Here is a 17,007-nt window from a genome sequence, read left to right as displayed (position 1 = left end):
ACCTTGAGAGTGAAAGAGGTCGAGGTGTCAAGGATCAGGGCTGTACAGCAGATTTCACTCCGAAATGCCCAACCTCACAGGGCTCTTCTGAGCCTGTGTAGGGACCTGATTAAAATCCGTTTTTTTTTTGTAGAAAAGCAGGATGATTTTGTTTAGTTAATACATTATTTGATAGTTTATATGATTTAAAAAAAAAAAACGTTTACCCATATTATTTCCTTTTTGGAATCCTTATTATCCACAGTGGCTGACAGAATGCACATCCAAGTGTTGCGAACGCCATTATACCGTAGAAGAAGAAGAACTACACTACCCAGAGGGTAGACGATTTAGACGATTGGCTGAAGCTGCCCACTCCCCCTTGAATGTGGTAACAGCAACTCCGTAGACGTTATGTGAGGCTTCGATATGATTAACTTTCTTTGTTTGACACTTCTAGGACGATAAACAGATATTCCAACAGTTAATATACATTTATAACATGGCTTTTCATGGTAGCAAGTGCTGCCGCTTAATAGTAGGCAGACATTACGATGTCAAGGCCCTGTCAACGCAGCGCGTGAAACTATTTGTACCAAGCTCAACACCCAAGTTGCTGCGGTGGTATTCCAGCGCAACACAAGAGGAAAATGAACTTGAACTCGTATCTCTTGCAAACTCAAGTGCAGCTGTCCCTGCAACAAAAATTGCGACGACACAGGTAAGAAAGGCTAGATATAAATATTTTATAAACGCCGTGGCGTTTATGGGTTGCCATGGTTTATGACCTGTTCATATGCTATCTGGGAGGTCGCTCTCGGTAGGCTAGATAGATCTCCAGGCGGCCCGAAGTTAGCCTTTCCGCATGAAGCAATTCGGTTTACTTGAATGTAACCATAGCTGCCTGGTGGAGGCTACCACAGTGCTCTTTGACATAAAAGCCAGTTCCAAACACGTTCTAAGCAGTGTTTGGTAGGTTACTTTCTAAATGTATTCCTTTACAGTCAGACTACTAGTCACCTGTCCAAAATTGTAATCAGTAACGTAAGTTACCCTAACTCAGTCATGTAATTATATTATTTTCCTCTTTAGAACAGTTTCCCAAACTCGGTGCATGTTTTTTTTTCTCCCTAGCACTACACAGCTGATTCAAATAATCATCAAGTTTTGATAATTTGAATCAGCTGTTTGGTGTTAGGGGAAAAACGAAATGTGCAGCCCTTGGGGTCCCGAGGATGGAGTTTGGGAAACGCTGCATTAGTTGAAAACAAAAATAAATATTGCCAATTGAACGATATCTACAGTGCATTCCTATTTGCATTGACTCGAATCCCCGAGCTGACAAGGTAAACAATCGGGCGTTCTGCGCCTGAACAAGGCCACTGTTACCTTGTAGGCTGTGATTGTAAATAAGAATTTGTTCTTAACTGACTTGCATAGTTAAATTAAGGTACCCCCGCACATTGATTCGGTACCCCCTGTATATAGCCTCATTGTTGTTATTTTATAACTTTTATAACTTTACTGTATTGTTTGGTTAAGGGCTTGTCAGTAAGCATTTCACGGTAGTGTCTACACTTGTTGTATTTGGCGAATGTGACAAAACATTTTATTTGGAAACAATTCAGACCCCTTAGCTTTATTCAAATGTTGTTAATTGTTATTAATATATTAAAATTGTTTTTCCCATTGTATCAATCGATACACAATACCCGATAATGACAAAGCAAACCAGGTTTTTAGAAATGTTTGCTAATCTATGAAAATGGAAATATTACATTTACATAAGTCTTCAGCAATTACAGCCTGGAGTCTTCTTGGGCATGATGCTACAGGCCTGGCACAGCTGTATTTTGGGAGTTTCTCCCATTCTTCTCTGCAGATCCTCTCAAGATCTCAGGTTGGATGTGGAGGGGGGAGGGGGTCTATGCACAGCTATTGTCAGGTCTGTCCAGAGATGTCCGATCGGGTTCAAGTCCGGGCTCTGGCTGGGGCACTCAAGGACTTGTCCCTGAAGCCTCTACTGTGTTGTCTTGGCTGTGTGCTTACGGTCATTGTCCTTTTGGAAGGTGAACCTTTGCCCCAGTCTGAGGTCCTGAGCACTCTGGAGCAGGTTTTCATTAAGGATTTCAATGTACTTTTGTACGTTCATCTTTGCCTCGATCCTGACAAGTGTCCCCAAACGCTGATAAACATCCCCACAGAATGATGCTGCCTCCACCATGCTTCGCCGTAGGGATGGTGCCAAGTTTCCTCCAGACGTGACACTTAGCATTCAGGCCAAATAGTTCAATCTTGGTTCCAGCAGACCTTAGAATCTTGTTTCTCATGGTCTGAGAGTCATTTAGGTGCCTTTTGGCAAACTCCAACGGGCTGTCATGTACTTTTTACTAAGGAGTGGCTTCCGTCTGGCCACTCTACCATAAAGGCCTGATGGTTGTCCTTCTGGAATGTTCTCACATCTCCACAGAAACTCTGGAGCTCTGTCAGAATGACCATCGGGTTCTTGGTCACCTCCCTGACCAAGTCCCCTCTCCCCCGATTGCTCAGTTTGGCCAGGCGGCCAGCTCTAGGAAGAGTCTTGGTGGTTCCAAACTTCATCCATTTAAGAATGATGGAGGCCACTGTGTTCTTTGTGACCTTCAATACTGCAGACATTGTTTTGTACCCTTCCCCAGATCTGTGCCTCGACACAATCCTGTCTTGGAGCTCAACGGAAAATTCCTTTGACCTCATGGCTTGGTTTTTGCTCTGACATGCACTGCCAACTGTGGGACCTTTGTAGATGGGTGTGTGCCCGTCCAAATCATGTCCAATCAATTGAATTTACCACAGGTGGATTCTAAGTTTTAAAAATATCTCAAGAATAATCAATGGAAACGGGATACACCTGAGCTCAATTTTTAGTCTCATAACAAGGTCTGAATACTTCAAGTTTTTGTCTATTTTTAATACATTAGCAAACATTTCTAAAGCGGTTTTTGCTTTGTCATTATGGGGTTTTGTGTGTAGATTGAGGAAACTTTTTAAAAAATTTAATCATTTTTAGATTAAGGTTGTAACAAAATGTGGAAAAAGGGAAGTGGTCCGGAATTCTTATCTTATCTCAGTTTTTAACAACATAAACAATTTGAGAACATCTGAGATGGTGGGTTTCATGGCATGCTGAAATTACATGGCATGACCCTTCAATATTTTGAAGAATAGCCTATTTCTAGACTAGTTTTCGATATGAGTTGCAATAGTTTCCTTTACAATTATGCAATCTAGGTTTTCATTGACAGACACATCTCGAAAACATAGACAATCACCAGAGATGCTATACCTGAAACCCGTAGTCAGATTTTTGTGTTATTGCTATGTACTCCTGCACCTTTGCTGTTTTACTTCCACATAAAGAACATAGGCCTTTTATGTTTCACCTAAGTCTACCAGATTGCCTTGAAACCTGTTATTCCATACACACCTCTACACTTATGCTTATTTTTCCCCTATGAAAAATACACTACCATCAACTTGCCACTTGCTAGGTTGTCATTGTAAATAATTTTACCTGCCAGGTTAACTAAAGGTAAAATAAACGGAACTGAGTAAAGGGATAGTTCACCCAAAATACACAGTCATTAGACAAGGTAAGACAGGTTGGTTTTGTTGACCCAATATCTAGACCAATCGACTGGTCTAAAGAGCAGTCGATCAAGATTTTTTTTAGTCGGGGGTCTACTAGGGCCATCCCGACAACTCAAATCTTGCTCCACCAAGAGTCAACTGTTCTTTAAAAGGTGTATTTTCCCCTATATAGACACACCCTATGTGTTTTGAATAAAATCAACTAGCATATATATATATATATATATATATATATATACACACACATATATGTATATATATATATATATATATACACACACATATATGTATATATATATATATATATATATATACACACACATATATGTATATATATATATATATATATATGTATATATATATATATATATATATATATATATATATATATATATATATACACACACATATATGTATATATATATATATATATATATATATATATATATACACACACATATATGTATATATATATATATATATATATATATATACACACACATATATGTATATATATATATATACATATACACACACATATATGTATATATATATATATACACACACATATATGTATATATATATATATATACATATACACACACATATATGTATATATATATATATATACACACACATATATGTATATATGTATATATATATACACACACATATATGTATATATATATATATATACATATACACACACATATATGTGTATATGTATATATATGTGTGTATATATGTATGTGTGTGTATATATGTATGTGTGTGTATATATGTATATGTGTGTATATATGTGTGTATATATATGTGTATGTGTGTATATATGTGTGTATATATGTATATGTGTGTATATATGTATATGTGTGTATATATGTATATGTGTGTATATATATGTGTATGTGTGTGTATGCTTTTAAATCCTTTACTGGACGTGTGCAAGTGCACACTTTGGAAGAAGGGTGGAGAATCATTTTGGCACCTACTTAAGTATAACTCAAAATATCAGACTTAAGATATTTACCTGGGTACAGTACCATTGAAAGGTTGGACACACCTACTCATTCCAGGCTTTTTCTTTATTTTTACTCTTTTCTACATTGTAGAATAATAGTGAAGACTTCAAAACTATGAAATAACACATGTAGTAACCCCAAAAAAAGTGTTAAACAAATCAAAATATATTTGACATTCTTCAAAATAGCCACCCTTTGCCTTGACAGCTTTGCACACTCTTGGCATTCTCTCAACCAGCTTCATGAGGTAGTCACCTGGAATGTGTTTCAATTAACAGGTGTGCCTTGTGAAGTTATTTTGTGCAATTTCTCTCCTTCTAAATGCGTTTGAGCCAATCAGTTGTGTTGTGACAAAGTAGGGGTGGTATATAGAAGATAGCCCTATTTGGTAAAAGACCAAGTCCATATTATGTCAAGAACAGCTCAAATAAGCAAAAATAAATGACAGTCCATCATTATTTTAAGACACAAAGGTCAGTCAATCCGGAACATTTCAAGAACTTTGAAAGTCTCTTCAAGTGCAGTCGCAAAAACCATCAAGCTCTATGATGAAACTGGCTGTCATGAGGATCTCCACAGGAAAGGAAGTCCCAGAGTTACCTCTGCTGCAGAGGATAAGTTAATTTGTGTTACTAGCCTCAAATTGCTGCCCAAAGAAAGTTCAAGAGAGTTCAAGTAACAGACACATCTCAACATCAGCTGTTCAGAGATTGTGATTTATGGTCGAATAACTGCAAAGAAACCACAACTAAAGGACACAAATAATAAGAAGAGACATGCTTGGGCCAAGAAACACGGGCAATGGACATTAGACCGGTGGAAATCTGTGCTTTGGTCTGATGAGTCCAAATTTGAGATTTTGGGTTCCAACCACTGTCTTTGTGAGACGCAGAGTAGGTGAATAATAATCTCTGCATGTGTAGTTCCCACCGTGAAACATGGAGGTGTGGGGGTACTTTGCTGCTGACACGGTCTATGAATGTTTGGAATTCGTGGCACACTTAACCATAAAAAATTAAAAATGTATTTAACCAGGAGAAGCCCATCATGGCTACCACAGCATTATGCAGCGATACGCCATCCCATCTTGTTTTCTCCTAGTGGAACAATAATTTTGTTTTTAAACAGGACAATGACCCAACACACCTCCAGGCTGTGTAAGCGCTATTTGACCAATAAGGAGAGTGCTGGATCAGATGACCTGGCCTCCACCATCACCCGTCCTCAACCAAATTGAGATGTTTTGGGATGTCTTAGACTGCAGAGTGAAGGAAAAGCAGCCAACAAGTGCTCAGCATACTTCAAGACTGTTGGAAAAGCAATCCAGGTGAAGCTGGTTGAGAGAATTCCAAGAGTGTAAAGCTGTCATTAAGCAAAGGGTGGCTTGTTTGAAGAATCTCAAATATAACATATCTTGATTTAACACTTTTTTTGGTCACTACACAATTCCATATGTGTTATTTCATATTTTTGATGTCTACACTATTATTCTACATGTAGATAATAGTAAAAATAAATAAATAACCATTGAATGAGTAGGCGCGTCCAAACTTATGACTGGTACTGTGTGTTTTAAATATATAAATGCATGCAAGGTTTGAAGTGATTGTTTTAGTCAAATATTATATCTGCTAAGGGCTTCTTGTGATCAATTTAGTCTACAAATGATTTGTAGTCATGTTCCTTCCTCCTGAGCATCTGCTGAATCTAGTTTGATCCCTGATGTAGGCTCACTAGTCCACCTGCACTGTCTCTGTAAGCTTTTGGCTAGAGCGCACGTGCTAAGCACAGAGTAGGCACATTTGCTATTTTACGCAACAGTTTTGTCACAAAAACAGTGTAGTGGAGTTGAACTCGGTACGTTAACTTCTTGTGCACTGTCATCACGTACTCATTTTATCCAAAACAAGTCAGTTTGGTGGCAACACACCACTGGTGAGAGAGTGCATATTTTTGAATGTTCACATAAATCTGTTGCCAATTGGATTGAAAATTAGCTACTGTATATAAGAATTAGTTTTTAATTGAGTTGCCCAGTTGATTTAAAAAATAAGCTTATTTTTAGCATTTGTGGCCCATATCCAATTAATGTCAATATACCTGATATTAGCATTTTTTGCATTTAAAAGATGATTGTCAAGCTCAATGAAGTCTACTTTAAGATTTGGACATGAAGCACGGAAAATGCTGGGTTAAGTAATTATTTTGTCCTTTGTTGTGTATTTCCAGGAGCTGGCTGTACCAGTGGGCCAGAGGCAAAGGTTGAATGAGGAAGTTCTACCCTTCTCTGCCTTCCTGACAGACAACTTTGGCAGACAGCACAGCTACCTACGCATTTCCCTGACAGAGAAATGTAACCTTCGCTGTAAGCACTGTGATGAAGACTGCTTAAAGGCTAAACAATCATTGTTTTTTTTTTTTTTACAATTTATATAACACTTTAACTGAAAATGTTCCCTAATGGTGTGATTCATCTGTCACTGTAGTGGCTAAATTGTCCAATATAATTGTCCCAATACAATTTGCATCATAATCCTTTAGCCACAATGGAGGGTGGTGAAATGTAAGTCTTGAAGCATACAAAACCAATGTCCAGAGTTTGATTCAAGTTGAAAACAATTTAAATCAAATGTTATTTGTCACACACACATGGTTAGCAGATGTTAATGCGAGTGTAGCGAAATGCTTGTGCTTCTAGTTCTGACAATGCAGTAATAACCAACAAGTAATCTAGCTAACAATTCCAAAACTACTACCTCATAGACACAAGTGTAAGGGGATAAAGAATATGTACATAAAGATATATGAATGAGTGATGGTACAGAGCGGCATAGGCAAGATACAGTAGATGGTATTGAGTGCAGTATATACATATGAGATGAGTATGTAAACAAAGTGGCATAGTTAGTGGCTAGTGATACATGTATTACATAAAGATGCAGTAGATGATTTAGAGTACAGTATATACTTATACATATGAGATGAATAATGTAGGATATGTAAACATTATATTAGGTAGCATTGTTTAAAGTGGCTAGTGATATATTTTACATTTCCCATCAATTCCCATTATTAAAGTGGCTGGAGTTGACTCAGTGTGTTGGCAGCAGCCACTCAATGTTAGTGGTGGCTGTTTAACAGTCTGATGGCCTTGAGACTGAAAAACAGCTTCTGTCTCTCGGTCCCAGCTTTGATGCACCTGTACTGACCTCGCCTTCTGGATGATAGCGGGGTGAACAGGCAGTGGCTCGGGTGGTTGTTGTCCTTGATGATCTTTATGGCCTTCCTGTGACATCGGGTGGTGTAGGTGTCCTGGAGGGCAGGTAGTTTGCCCCCAGTGATGCGTTGTGCAGACCTCACTACCCTCTGGAGAGCCTTACGGTTGTGGGCGGAGCAGTTGCCGTACCAGGCGGTGATACAGCCCGACAGGATGCTCTCGATTGTGCATCTGTAGAATTTCTTCAGCCTCCTGAGGTTGAAGAGGCGCTGCTGCGCCTTCTTCACGATGCTGTCTGTGTGGGTGGACCAATTCAGTTTGTCTGTGATGTGTACACCGAGGAACTTAAAACTTACTACCCTCTCCACTACTGTTCCATCGATGTGGATAGGGGGGTGTTCCCTCTGCTGTTTCCTGAAGTCCACAATCATCTCCTTAGTTTTGTTGACGTTGAGTGTGAGGTTATTTTCCTGACACCACACTCCGAGGGCCCTCACCTCCTCCCTGTAGGCCGTCTCGTCGTTGTTGGTAATCAAGCCTACCACTGTTGTGTCGTCCGCAAACTTGTTGATTGAGTTGGAGGCGTGGGTGGCCACGCAGTCGTGGGTGAACAGGGAGTACAGGAGAGGGCTCAGAACGCACCCTTGTGGGGCCCCAGTGTTGAGGATCAGCGGGGTGGAGATGTTGTTGCGTACCCTCACCACCTGGGGGCGGCCCGTCAGGAAGTCCAGTACCCAGTTGCACAGGGCGGGGTCGAGACCCAGGGTCTCGAGCTTGATGACGAGCTTGGCGGGCACTATGGTGTTAAATGCTGAGCTGTAGTCGATGAACAGCATTCTAACATAGGTATTCCTCTTGTCCAGATGGGTTAGGGCAGTGTGATTGAGATTGCATCGTCTGTGGACCTATTTGGGCGGTAAGCAAATTGGAGTGGGTCTAGGGTGTCAGGTAGGGTGGAGGTGATATGGTCCTTGACTAGTCTCTCAAAGCACTTCATGATGACGGAAGTGAGTGCTACGGTGCGGTAGTCGTTTAGCTCAGTTACCTTAGCTTTCTTGGGAACAGGAACAATGGTGGCCCTCTTGAAGCATGTGGGAACAACAGACTGGGATAGGGATTGATTGAATATGTCCGTAAACACACCAGCCAGCTGGTCTGCGCATGCTCTGAGGGCGCGGCTGGGGATGCCGTCTGGGCCTGCAGCCTTGCGAGGGTTGACACGTTTAAATGTTTTCCTCACGTCGGCTGCAGTGAAGGAGAGTCCGCATAGTTTTAGTTGCGGGCCGTGTCAGTGGCACTGTATTGTCCTCAAAGCGGGCAAAAAAGTTATTTAGTCTGCCTGGGAGCAAGACATCCTGGTCCGTGACGGGGCTGGTTTTCTTTTTGTAATCCGTGATTGACTGTAGACCCTGCCACATGCCTCTTGTGTCTGAGCCGTTGAATTGAGATTCTACTTTGTCTCTATACTGACGCTTAGCTTGTTTGATTGCCTTGCGGAGGGAATAGTTACACTGTTTGTATTCGGTCATGTTTCCGGTCACCTTGCCCTGATTAAAAGCAGTGGTTCGCGCTTTCAGTTTCACTCTAATGCTGCCATCAATCCACGGTTTCTGGTTTGGGAATGTTTTAATCGTTGCTATGGGAACGACATCTTCAACGCACGTTCTAATGAACTCGCTCACCGAATCAGCGTATTCGTCAATGTTGTTGTCTGACGCAATACGAAACATATCCCAGTCCACGTGATGGTAGCAGTCTTGGAGTGTGGAATCAGATTGGTCGGACCAGCGTTGAACAGACCTCAGCGCGGGAGCTTCTTGTTTTAGTTTCTGTCTGTAGGCAGGGATCAGCAAAATGGAGTCGTGGTCAGATTTTCCGAGCGGGGCAGGGGCTTATATGCGTCGCCGAAGTTAGAATAGCAATGATCCAAGGTTTTTCCAGCCCTGGTTGCGCAATCGATATGCTGATACAATTTATGGAATCTTGTTTTCAGATTAGCCTTGTTAAAATCCCCAGCTACAATGAATGCAGCCTCTGGATATATGGATTCCAGTTTGCAAAGAGTCAAATAAAGTTCGTTCAGAGCCATCGATGTGTCTGCTTGGGGGGGAATATATACAGCTGTGATTATAATCTAAGAGAATTCCCTTGGTAGATAATGCGGTCGACATTTGATTGTGAGGAATTCTAAATCAGGTGAACAGAAGGACTTGTATGTTGTTGTGGCCACACCACGTCACGTTAACCATGAAGCATACGCCCCCGCCCCTCTTCTTACCAGAAAGATGTTTGTTTCTGTCGGCGCGATGTGTGGAGAAACCAGCTGGCTGCACAGACTCCGATAGCGTCTCTCCAGTGAGCCATGTTTCCGTGAGGCAAAGAACGTTACAGTCTCTGATTTCCCTCTGGAATGCTACCCTTGCTCGGATTTCATCAACCTTGTTGTCAAGAGACTGGACATTGGTGAGAAGAATGCTAGGGAGTGGTGCACGATGTGCCGTCTCCGGAGTCTGACCAGAAGACCGCTTCGTTTCCCCCTTTTACAAAGTCGTTTTTTTTGGGTCGCCGGCTGGGATCCATTCCGTTGTCCTGGGTGGAAGGCAGCATCCGCTCCGGGAAAGTCATATTCTTGGTCATACTGATGGTGAGTTGACGCTGATCTTATATTCAGTAGTTCTTCTCGACTGTATGTAATGAAACCTAAGATGACCTGGGGTACCAATATAAGAAATAACACGTAAAAAAACAAACTGCATAGTTTCCTAGGAACGCGAAGCGAGGCGGCCATCTCGGTCGGTGCCAGAAGTTTATTTGTATTTCTTCAGGTTACAAAAATGTAAAGAAAAATCAAACAAAACAAATTCCTTTTATATTCAAACTAAAGAGACAAATAGCGTGGTCTGGTATGTTTAAGCATGGTCAAAAGACTGGCTGACATTCCAGTCACACCCAATGGGCCTTGGAGCCTGTAGGATTTTTAACTGTGTTCCCCTTCAGCCTGTAGAGGGGGGTACACACACTTCACAGAAGATTAGTGGCAATCACACATACATACATTTATTATTAATTTGATAACTGTCATTTTGTTCAGTAACATGACAGTTGTCAGCTAAGGTGTTGTCATCCTTCCTGAAATGTAACCTCAGGCTGTAATGGCTCTCCTGTAATTTGACAATCTTGCTCATAAACCTTTAGTCTTCCACTGATGTTAAAGATTTTCTTCTTGAATTCTGTGTTGTATTGATTTATCAACATCTCTTCCAGATCTGAAACAGAGATTATGTTAGCTGTAATGGTAGGATGGCTACTCTTGTCCTTATTGTTATGGCTTCTAAGAGGGTCATTGATCCCCCCCAGTAGGGCCCTCACAGCATATAATCCATCTTCACAGCTGTTAACCTTTTGTGACTAGGGGGCAGTATTTTCATTTTTTGAAAAATAATGTTCCCGTAGTAAACGGGATATTTTGTCAGGACAAGATGCTAGAATATGCATATAATTGACAGCTTAGGATAGAAAGCACAAAAGTTTCCAAAACTGTAAAAAGATTGTCTGTGAGTATAACAGAACTGATGTTGCAGGCAAAAGCCTGAGAAAAATCCAATCCGGAAGTGCCTCATGTTTTGAAAGCGCTGCGTTCCAATGCGTCCCTATTGAGCAGTTGAATGGGCTATCAACCAGATTACTTTTTCTCCATATTCCCCAAGGTGTCTACAGCATTGTGACGTAGTTTTACGCATTTATGTTGAAGAATACCCGTAAACGGCTACATTGCGCAAGTGGTCACCTGATGCTCCCAGAGTGATTCTCGCGTAAAATACAGAGGTAGCCATTATTCCAATCGGTCCTACTGAAAAGCAAATTGTCCCGGTGGATATATTATCAAATAGATATTTGAAAAACACCTGGTGGATTGATTATAAACAACGTTTGCCATGTTTCTGTCGCTATTATGGAGCTAATTTGGAAATATTGTTTTCGTGGCTGCAATTTCCGGGCGATTTCTCAGCCAAACGTGAAGAACAGAGCTATTTCGCCTACAAAAATATTATTTTTGGAAAAAAGGAACATTGGCTATCTAACTGGGAGTCTCGTGAGTGAAAACATCCGAAGCTCATCAAAGGTAAACGATTTAATTTGATTGCTTTTCTGAATTCCGTGACCAAATTCTTGGACCGACTCTCTTCTCTGTATACAGTGCCTTGCGAAAGTATTCGGCCCCCTTGAACTTTGCGACCTTTTGCCACATTTCAGGCTTCAAACAAAAAGATATAAAACAGATTTTTTTTGTGAAGAATCAACAAGTGGGACACAATCATGAAGTGGAACGACATTTATTGGATATTTCAAACTTTTTTAACAAATCAAAAACTGACAAATTGGGCGTGCAAAATTATTCAGCCCCCTTAAGTTAATACTTTGTAGCGCCACCTTTTGCTGCGATTACAGCTGTAAGTCGCTTGGGGTATGTCTCTATCAGTTTTGCACATCGAGAGACTGACATTTTTTCCCATTCCTCCTTGTAAAACAGCTTGAGCTCAGTGAGGTTGGATGGAGAGCATTTGTGAACAGCAGTTTTCAGTTCTTTCCACAGATTCTCGATGGATTCAGGTCTGGACTTTGACTTGGCCATTCTAACACCTGGAGATGTTTATTTTTGAACCATTCCATTGTAGATTTTGCTTTATGTTTTGGATCATTGTCTTGTTGGAAGACAAATCTCCGTCCCAGTCTCAGGTCTTTTGCAGTCTCCATCAGGTTTTCTTCCAGAATGGTCCTGTATTTGGCTCCATCCATCTTCCCATCAATTTGAACCATCTTCCCTGTCCCTGCAGAAGAAAAGCAGGCCCAAACCATGATGCTGCCACCACCATGTTTGACAGTGGGGATGGTGTGTTCAGGGTGATGAGCTGTGTTGCTTTTACGCCAAACATAACGTTTTACATTGTTGCCAAAAAGTTCAATTTTGGTTTCATCTGACCAGAGCACCTTCTTCCACATGTTTGGTGTGTCTCCCAGGTGGCTTGTGGCAAACTTTAAACAACACTTTTTATGGATATCTTTAAGAAATGGCTTTCTTCTTGCCACTCTTCCATAAAGGCCAGATTTATGCAAAATACGACTGATTGTTGTCCTATGGACAGAGTCTCCCACCTCAGCTGTAGATCTCTGCAGTTCATCCAGAGTGATCATGGGCCTCTTGGCTGCATCTCTGATCAGTCTTCTCCTTGTATGAGCTGAAAGTTTAGAGGGATGGCCAGGTCTTGGTAGATTTGCAGTGGTCTGATACTCCTTCCATTTCAATATTATCGCTTGCACAGTGCTCCTTGGGATGTTTAAAGCTTGGGAAATCTTTTTGTATCCAAATCCGGCTTTAAACTTCTTCACAACAGTATCTCGGACCTGCCTGGTGTGTTCCTTGTTCTTCATGATGCTCTCTGCGCTTTTAACGGACCAATAAATGTCGTTCCACTTCATGATTGTGTCCCACTTGTTGTTGATTCTTCACAAAAAAAATACAGTTTTATATCTTCATGTTTGAAGCCTGAAATGTGGCAAAAGGTTGCAAAGTTCAAGGGGGCTGAATACTTTCGCAAGGCACTGTATATCAATGATGTTCTTGCTCTTGCTGCTGGTGAGTCTCTGATCCACCTCTACGCAGACGACACCATTCTGTATACTTCTGGCCCTTCTTTGGACACTGTGTTAACAACCCTCCAGGCAAGCTTCAATGCCATACAACTCTCCTTCCGTGGCCTCCAATTGCTCTTAAATACAAGTCAAACTAAATGCATGCTCTTCAACCGATCGCTGCCTGCACCTGCCCGCCTGTCCAACATCACTACACTGGACGGCTATGACTTAGAATACGTGGACAACTACAAATACCTAGGTGTCTGGTTGGACTGTAAACTCTCCTTCCAGACCCACATCAAAATCTAGAATTGGCTTCCTATTTCGCAACAAAGCATCCTTCACTCATGCTGCCAAATATACCCTTGTACCAATCCTCGACTTCGGCGACATCATCTACAAAATAGCCTCCAATACCCTACACAACAAATTGGATGCAGTCTATCACAGTGCAATCCGTTTTGTCACCAAAGCCCCATATACTACCCTGTACGCTCTCGTTGGCTGGCCCTCGCTTCATACTTGTCGCCAAACCCACTGGCTCCATGTCATCTACAAGACCCTGCTAGGTAAAGTCCCCCCTTATCTCAGCTCGCTGGTCACCATAGTATCACCCACCTGTAGCACGCGCTCCAGCAGGTATATCTCTCTGGTCACCCCCAAAACCAATTCTTTCTTTGGCCGCCTCTCCTTCCAGTTCTCTTCTGCTAATGACTGGAACGAACTCCAAAAATCTCTGAAACTGGAAACACTTATCTCCCTCACTAGCTTTAAGCACCAACTGTCAGAGCAGCTCACTGATGACTGCACCTGTACATAGCCCACCTAGAATTTAGCCCAAACAACTACCTCTTTCCCTACTGTATTTATTTGATTTATTTTGCTCCTTTGCACCCCATTATTTTTATTTCTACTTTGCACATTCTTCCACTGCAAATCTACCATTCCAGTGTTTTACTTGCTATATTGTATTTACTTTGCCACCATGGCCTTTTTTTGCCTTTACCTCCCTTATCTCACCTCATTTGCTCACATCGTATATAGACTTGTTTATACTGTATTATTGACTGTATGTTTGTTTTACTCCATGTGTAACTGTGTCGTTGTATGTGTCGAACTGCTTTGCTTTATCTTGGCCAGGTCGCAATTGTAAATGAGAACTTGTTCTCAACTTGCCTACCTGGTTAAATAAAGGTGAAATAAAATTAAATAAAAAAAATTACCAAGCTAGATTGTACATTGATGCAGCTCTAGTGGGGGATACTAGCGATGAGGTTTGGGTTATCAGGTATTGCCATTTTATTTAGGTGCCAATAAATGTCTCCCTTGAATCTCTCCCCCTGCAGGTCAGTACTGTATGCCAGAAGAGGGGGTAAAGCTCACCCCTCGCGCTCAGCTCCTGTCTACTTCCGAGGTGCTGACCTTGGCCCAGCTGTTTGTACGAGAGGGTGTGGAGAAGATCCGCCTCACTGGGGGAGAACCACTCATCCGACCAGACGTCCTGGACATCATCAGTGAGTGGGGCGCAGGTTGTATGAACTGCCCTTTCAGTGTGTCTGGCGGGCTAAAACGAATGGCCCCTTTTATTTGGGTAGAAAGCAGATTCGCTAATGTGCCTGATTTAATATGCTAGTTTTTATCAAATTTATTAAAAGTTTACATCATAATGCTGCATTTCTCAGCTCATTCCCATGGGGACCCAATGGGTATGCACATTGTTCCAGCCCAGCTCTACAAACCTAATCAGCTAATTATCAAGTGTGTTAGTGCTGGGCTATAGCAAAAATGTGCACACCCTAAGGGTCCCTATGAAAAGTTTCAGAAATGGTGTACACCACCATGTTCAGTTGTAAACAGACCATATATATATGACTTATATTGACCAGGTGAAAGCTATGATCCCTTATTGATGTCACTTGTTAAATATACTTCAATCAGTGTAGATGAGACAGGTTAAATAAGGATTTTCAAGCCTTGAGATGTTGTCTAGGGCTCTCCCTGACAAAAAAAAATCTTTGTCGAACGAAGGTTGTCCATTTCTAAAACGTGTTTTTGCATATATTGACGACGTGTTTTTAATAAAATCAACTATATGCCTTGAACTTTTTTAATGCTTTAAGCGCACTGTTTGATGAAAGAAGACACAATTGACTCGAGGGAGCCAGAGATCATGATAAGTAGCAGAAAAAAAACTGCCTGGCCCGACCATCCTCCTACCGCTCCTTCTGGCTTTTGCAGATTCTGCCACAAGGAGAAGTTGGAAACCTTATGTGGAATGCCAATTTATCTTACCATTTCTACCGATCTGCATGCCAGTTAAGGTTTTCATATACACATTTTTGTGGAACATTTTCATTTAATTTATAATGTCTTTGTTTCTGAAAATCATTGTCAAATCAAGATTCTATCTAAATTAAAATTCTTGGGCTGCGGTCATATTATATATATATATTTTTTTTTTTACGAGAATAAATGCATTTTCTGAACACCCCACAACATTAAGTAGATATTAAACCTAAGAGAACATATTTTCTCACCTTTGGCATTAAAGCCCTTTTTATTATTGTCAATTTTTGTCTGATATGGACACCATTTATATTCAACCCGTCACAGACGATATGGAAGTTGTCTGAATATGATTCTAAAAGATACTTGTTATAAAATCAAAATGTATCTAATGCTCATGTGTCCCCCCCAAACCAATTCAATTATTGTACATACATTTTATATTTACAATCTCATAATTGTGCTATATTAAACCCTGAAATAGACACATTCTGTGTCAGCGGGCTTATCATTTCAATAAAATGCTTTCGATTCAGAATTGTAACATAAATCTTTATTGGGATTGTCCTTAACATGTCAGAATGAGCTCAGTTAAATATTGTCATGTGATGGTTGAGACGAGGGGGACAGGGTTGAAGAGACATCGTTTTCCATATAAGCTAGATTAGTTTACACTCAAAATCCCTGAAATATTTACCCCAAAACATTGTGTTTCATTGTATGCAACCATTTAATAAGGACATTCGATATATTTAGAATCTGTTTTTTACTAACCAAACAAATTAAAACACATCAGGCATTAGGTTAATGAATTACATTAACAGGTTTCATCAGAAAAGTTCCAACGTGTCATCAAACTGACATTTTTCCAAGGGCATTTAGAATGCTAGAACAGCTGTAACTACAGCGCTTGTGTCAGCATGACTATCCTCCTTCTCAGGAGCACCATATTCATTCATTCATTCATTCATTCATTCATTCATGTATTTCTTCCTGAGAGTCTGGCCCACACATATCCCGCCACGTGGAGGTTGAGAGAGCTGTGATGGTCATGAAATTTGGTCTGCCGGTGATTGTCAAACAAATAACTGCCAGTCTCACGGTAATTGACCGTTAATTAACAAACACATTAACAAACACATTAACAAACATCTCCTGGCTTCCACGCATAGCCTACAAACCACTGATGCAGACCTTTGGAACATCTACATTTTAAAAAGTCTAAATCCATGTAATATAGCC

The 17,007-nt window shown here is 40.8% G+C and overlaps 1 protein-coding gene across 2 annotated transcripts in view; it reads left to right on the top strand.

Moving 5' to 3' along the window:
• The first annotated feature begins 294 nt into the window (after positions 1–294).
• Positions 295–17,007, top strand: part of LOC109895577 (molybdenum cofactor biosynthesis protein 1) — a 68,648-nt gene continuing 51,935 nt past the window's right edge. The window contains exons 1-3 of one of the 2 annotated variants that reach the window (XM_031830540.1): positions 295–700; positions 6,858–6,993; positions 14,826–14,993. In XM_031830540.1, coding sequence (XP_031686400.1) covers positions 482–700; positions 6,858–6,993; positions 14,826–14,993 — 523 coding nt within the window. In that variant the 5' untranslated portion in view covers positions 295–481. The remainder of the gene's footprint in view (positions 701–6,857; positions 6,994–14,825; positions 14,994–17,007) is intronic. The other variant, XM_020489367.1, reaches the window with a different exon arrangement.

Source organism: Oncorhynchus kisutch, linkage group LG8, assembly GCF_002021735.2.
Source record: "Oncorhynchus kisutch isolate 150728-3 linkage group LG8, Okis_V2, whole genome shotgun sequence".
NCBI classification, from domain to species: Eukaryota; Metazoa; Chordata; class Actinopteri; order Salmoniformes; family Salmonidae; genus Oncorhynchus; species Oncorhynchus kisutch.
Note: the sequence above shows the minus strand (reverse complement) of the source record. Positions and strands in the feature narration are given on the sequence as shown.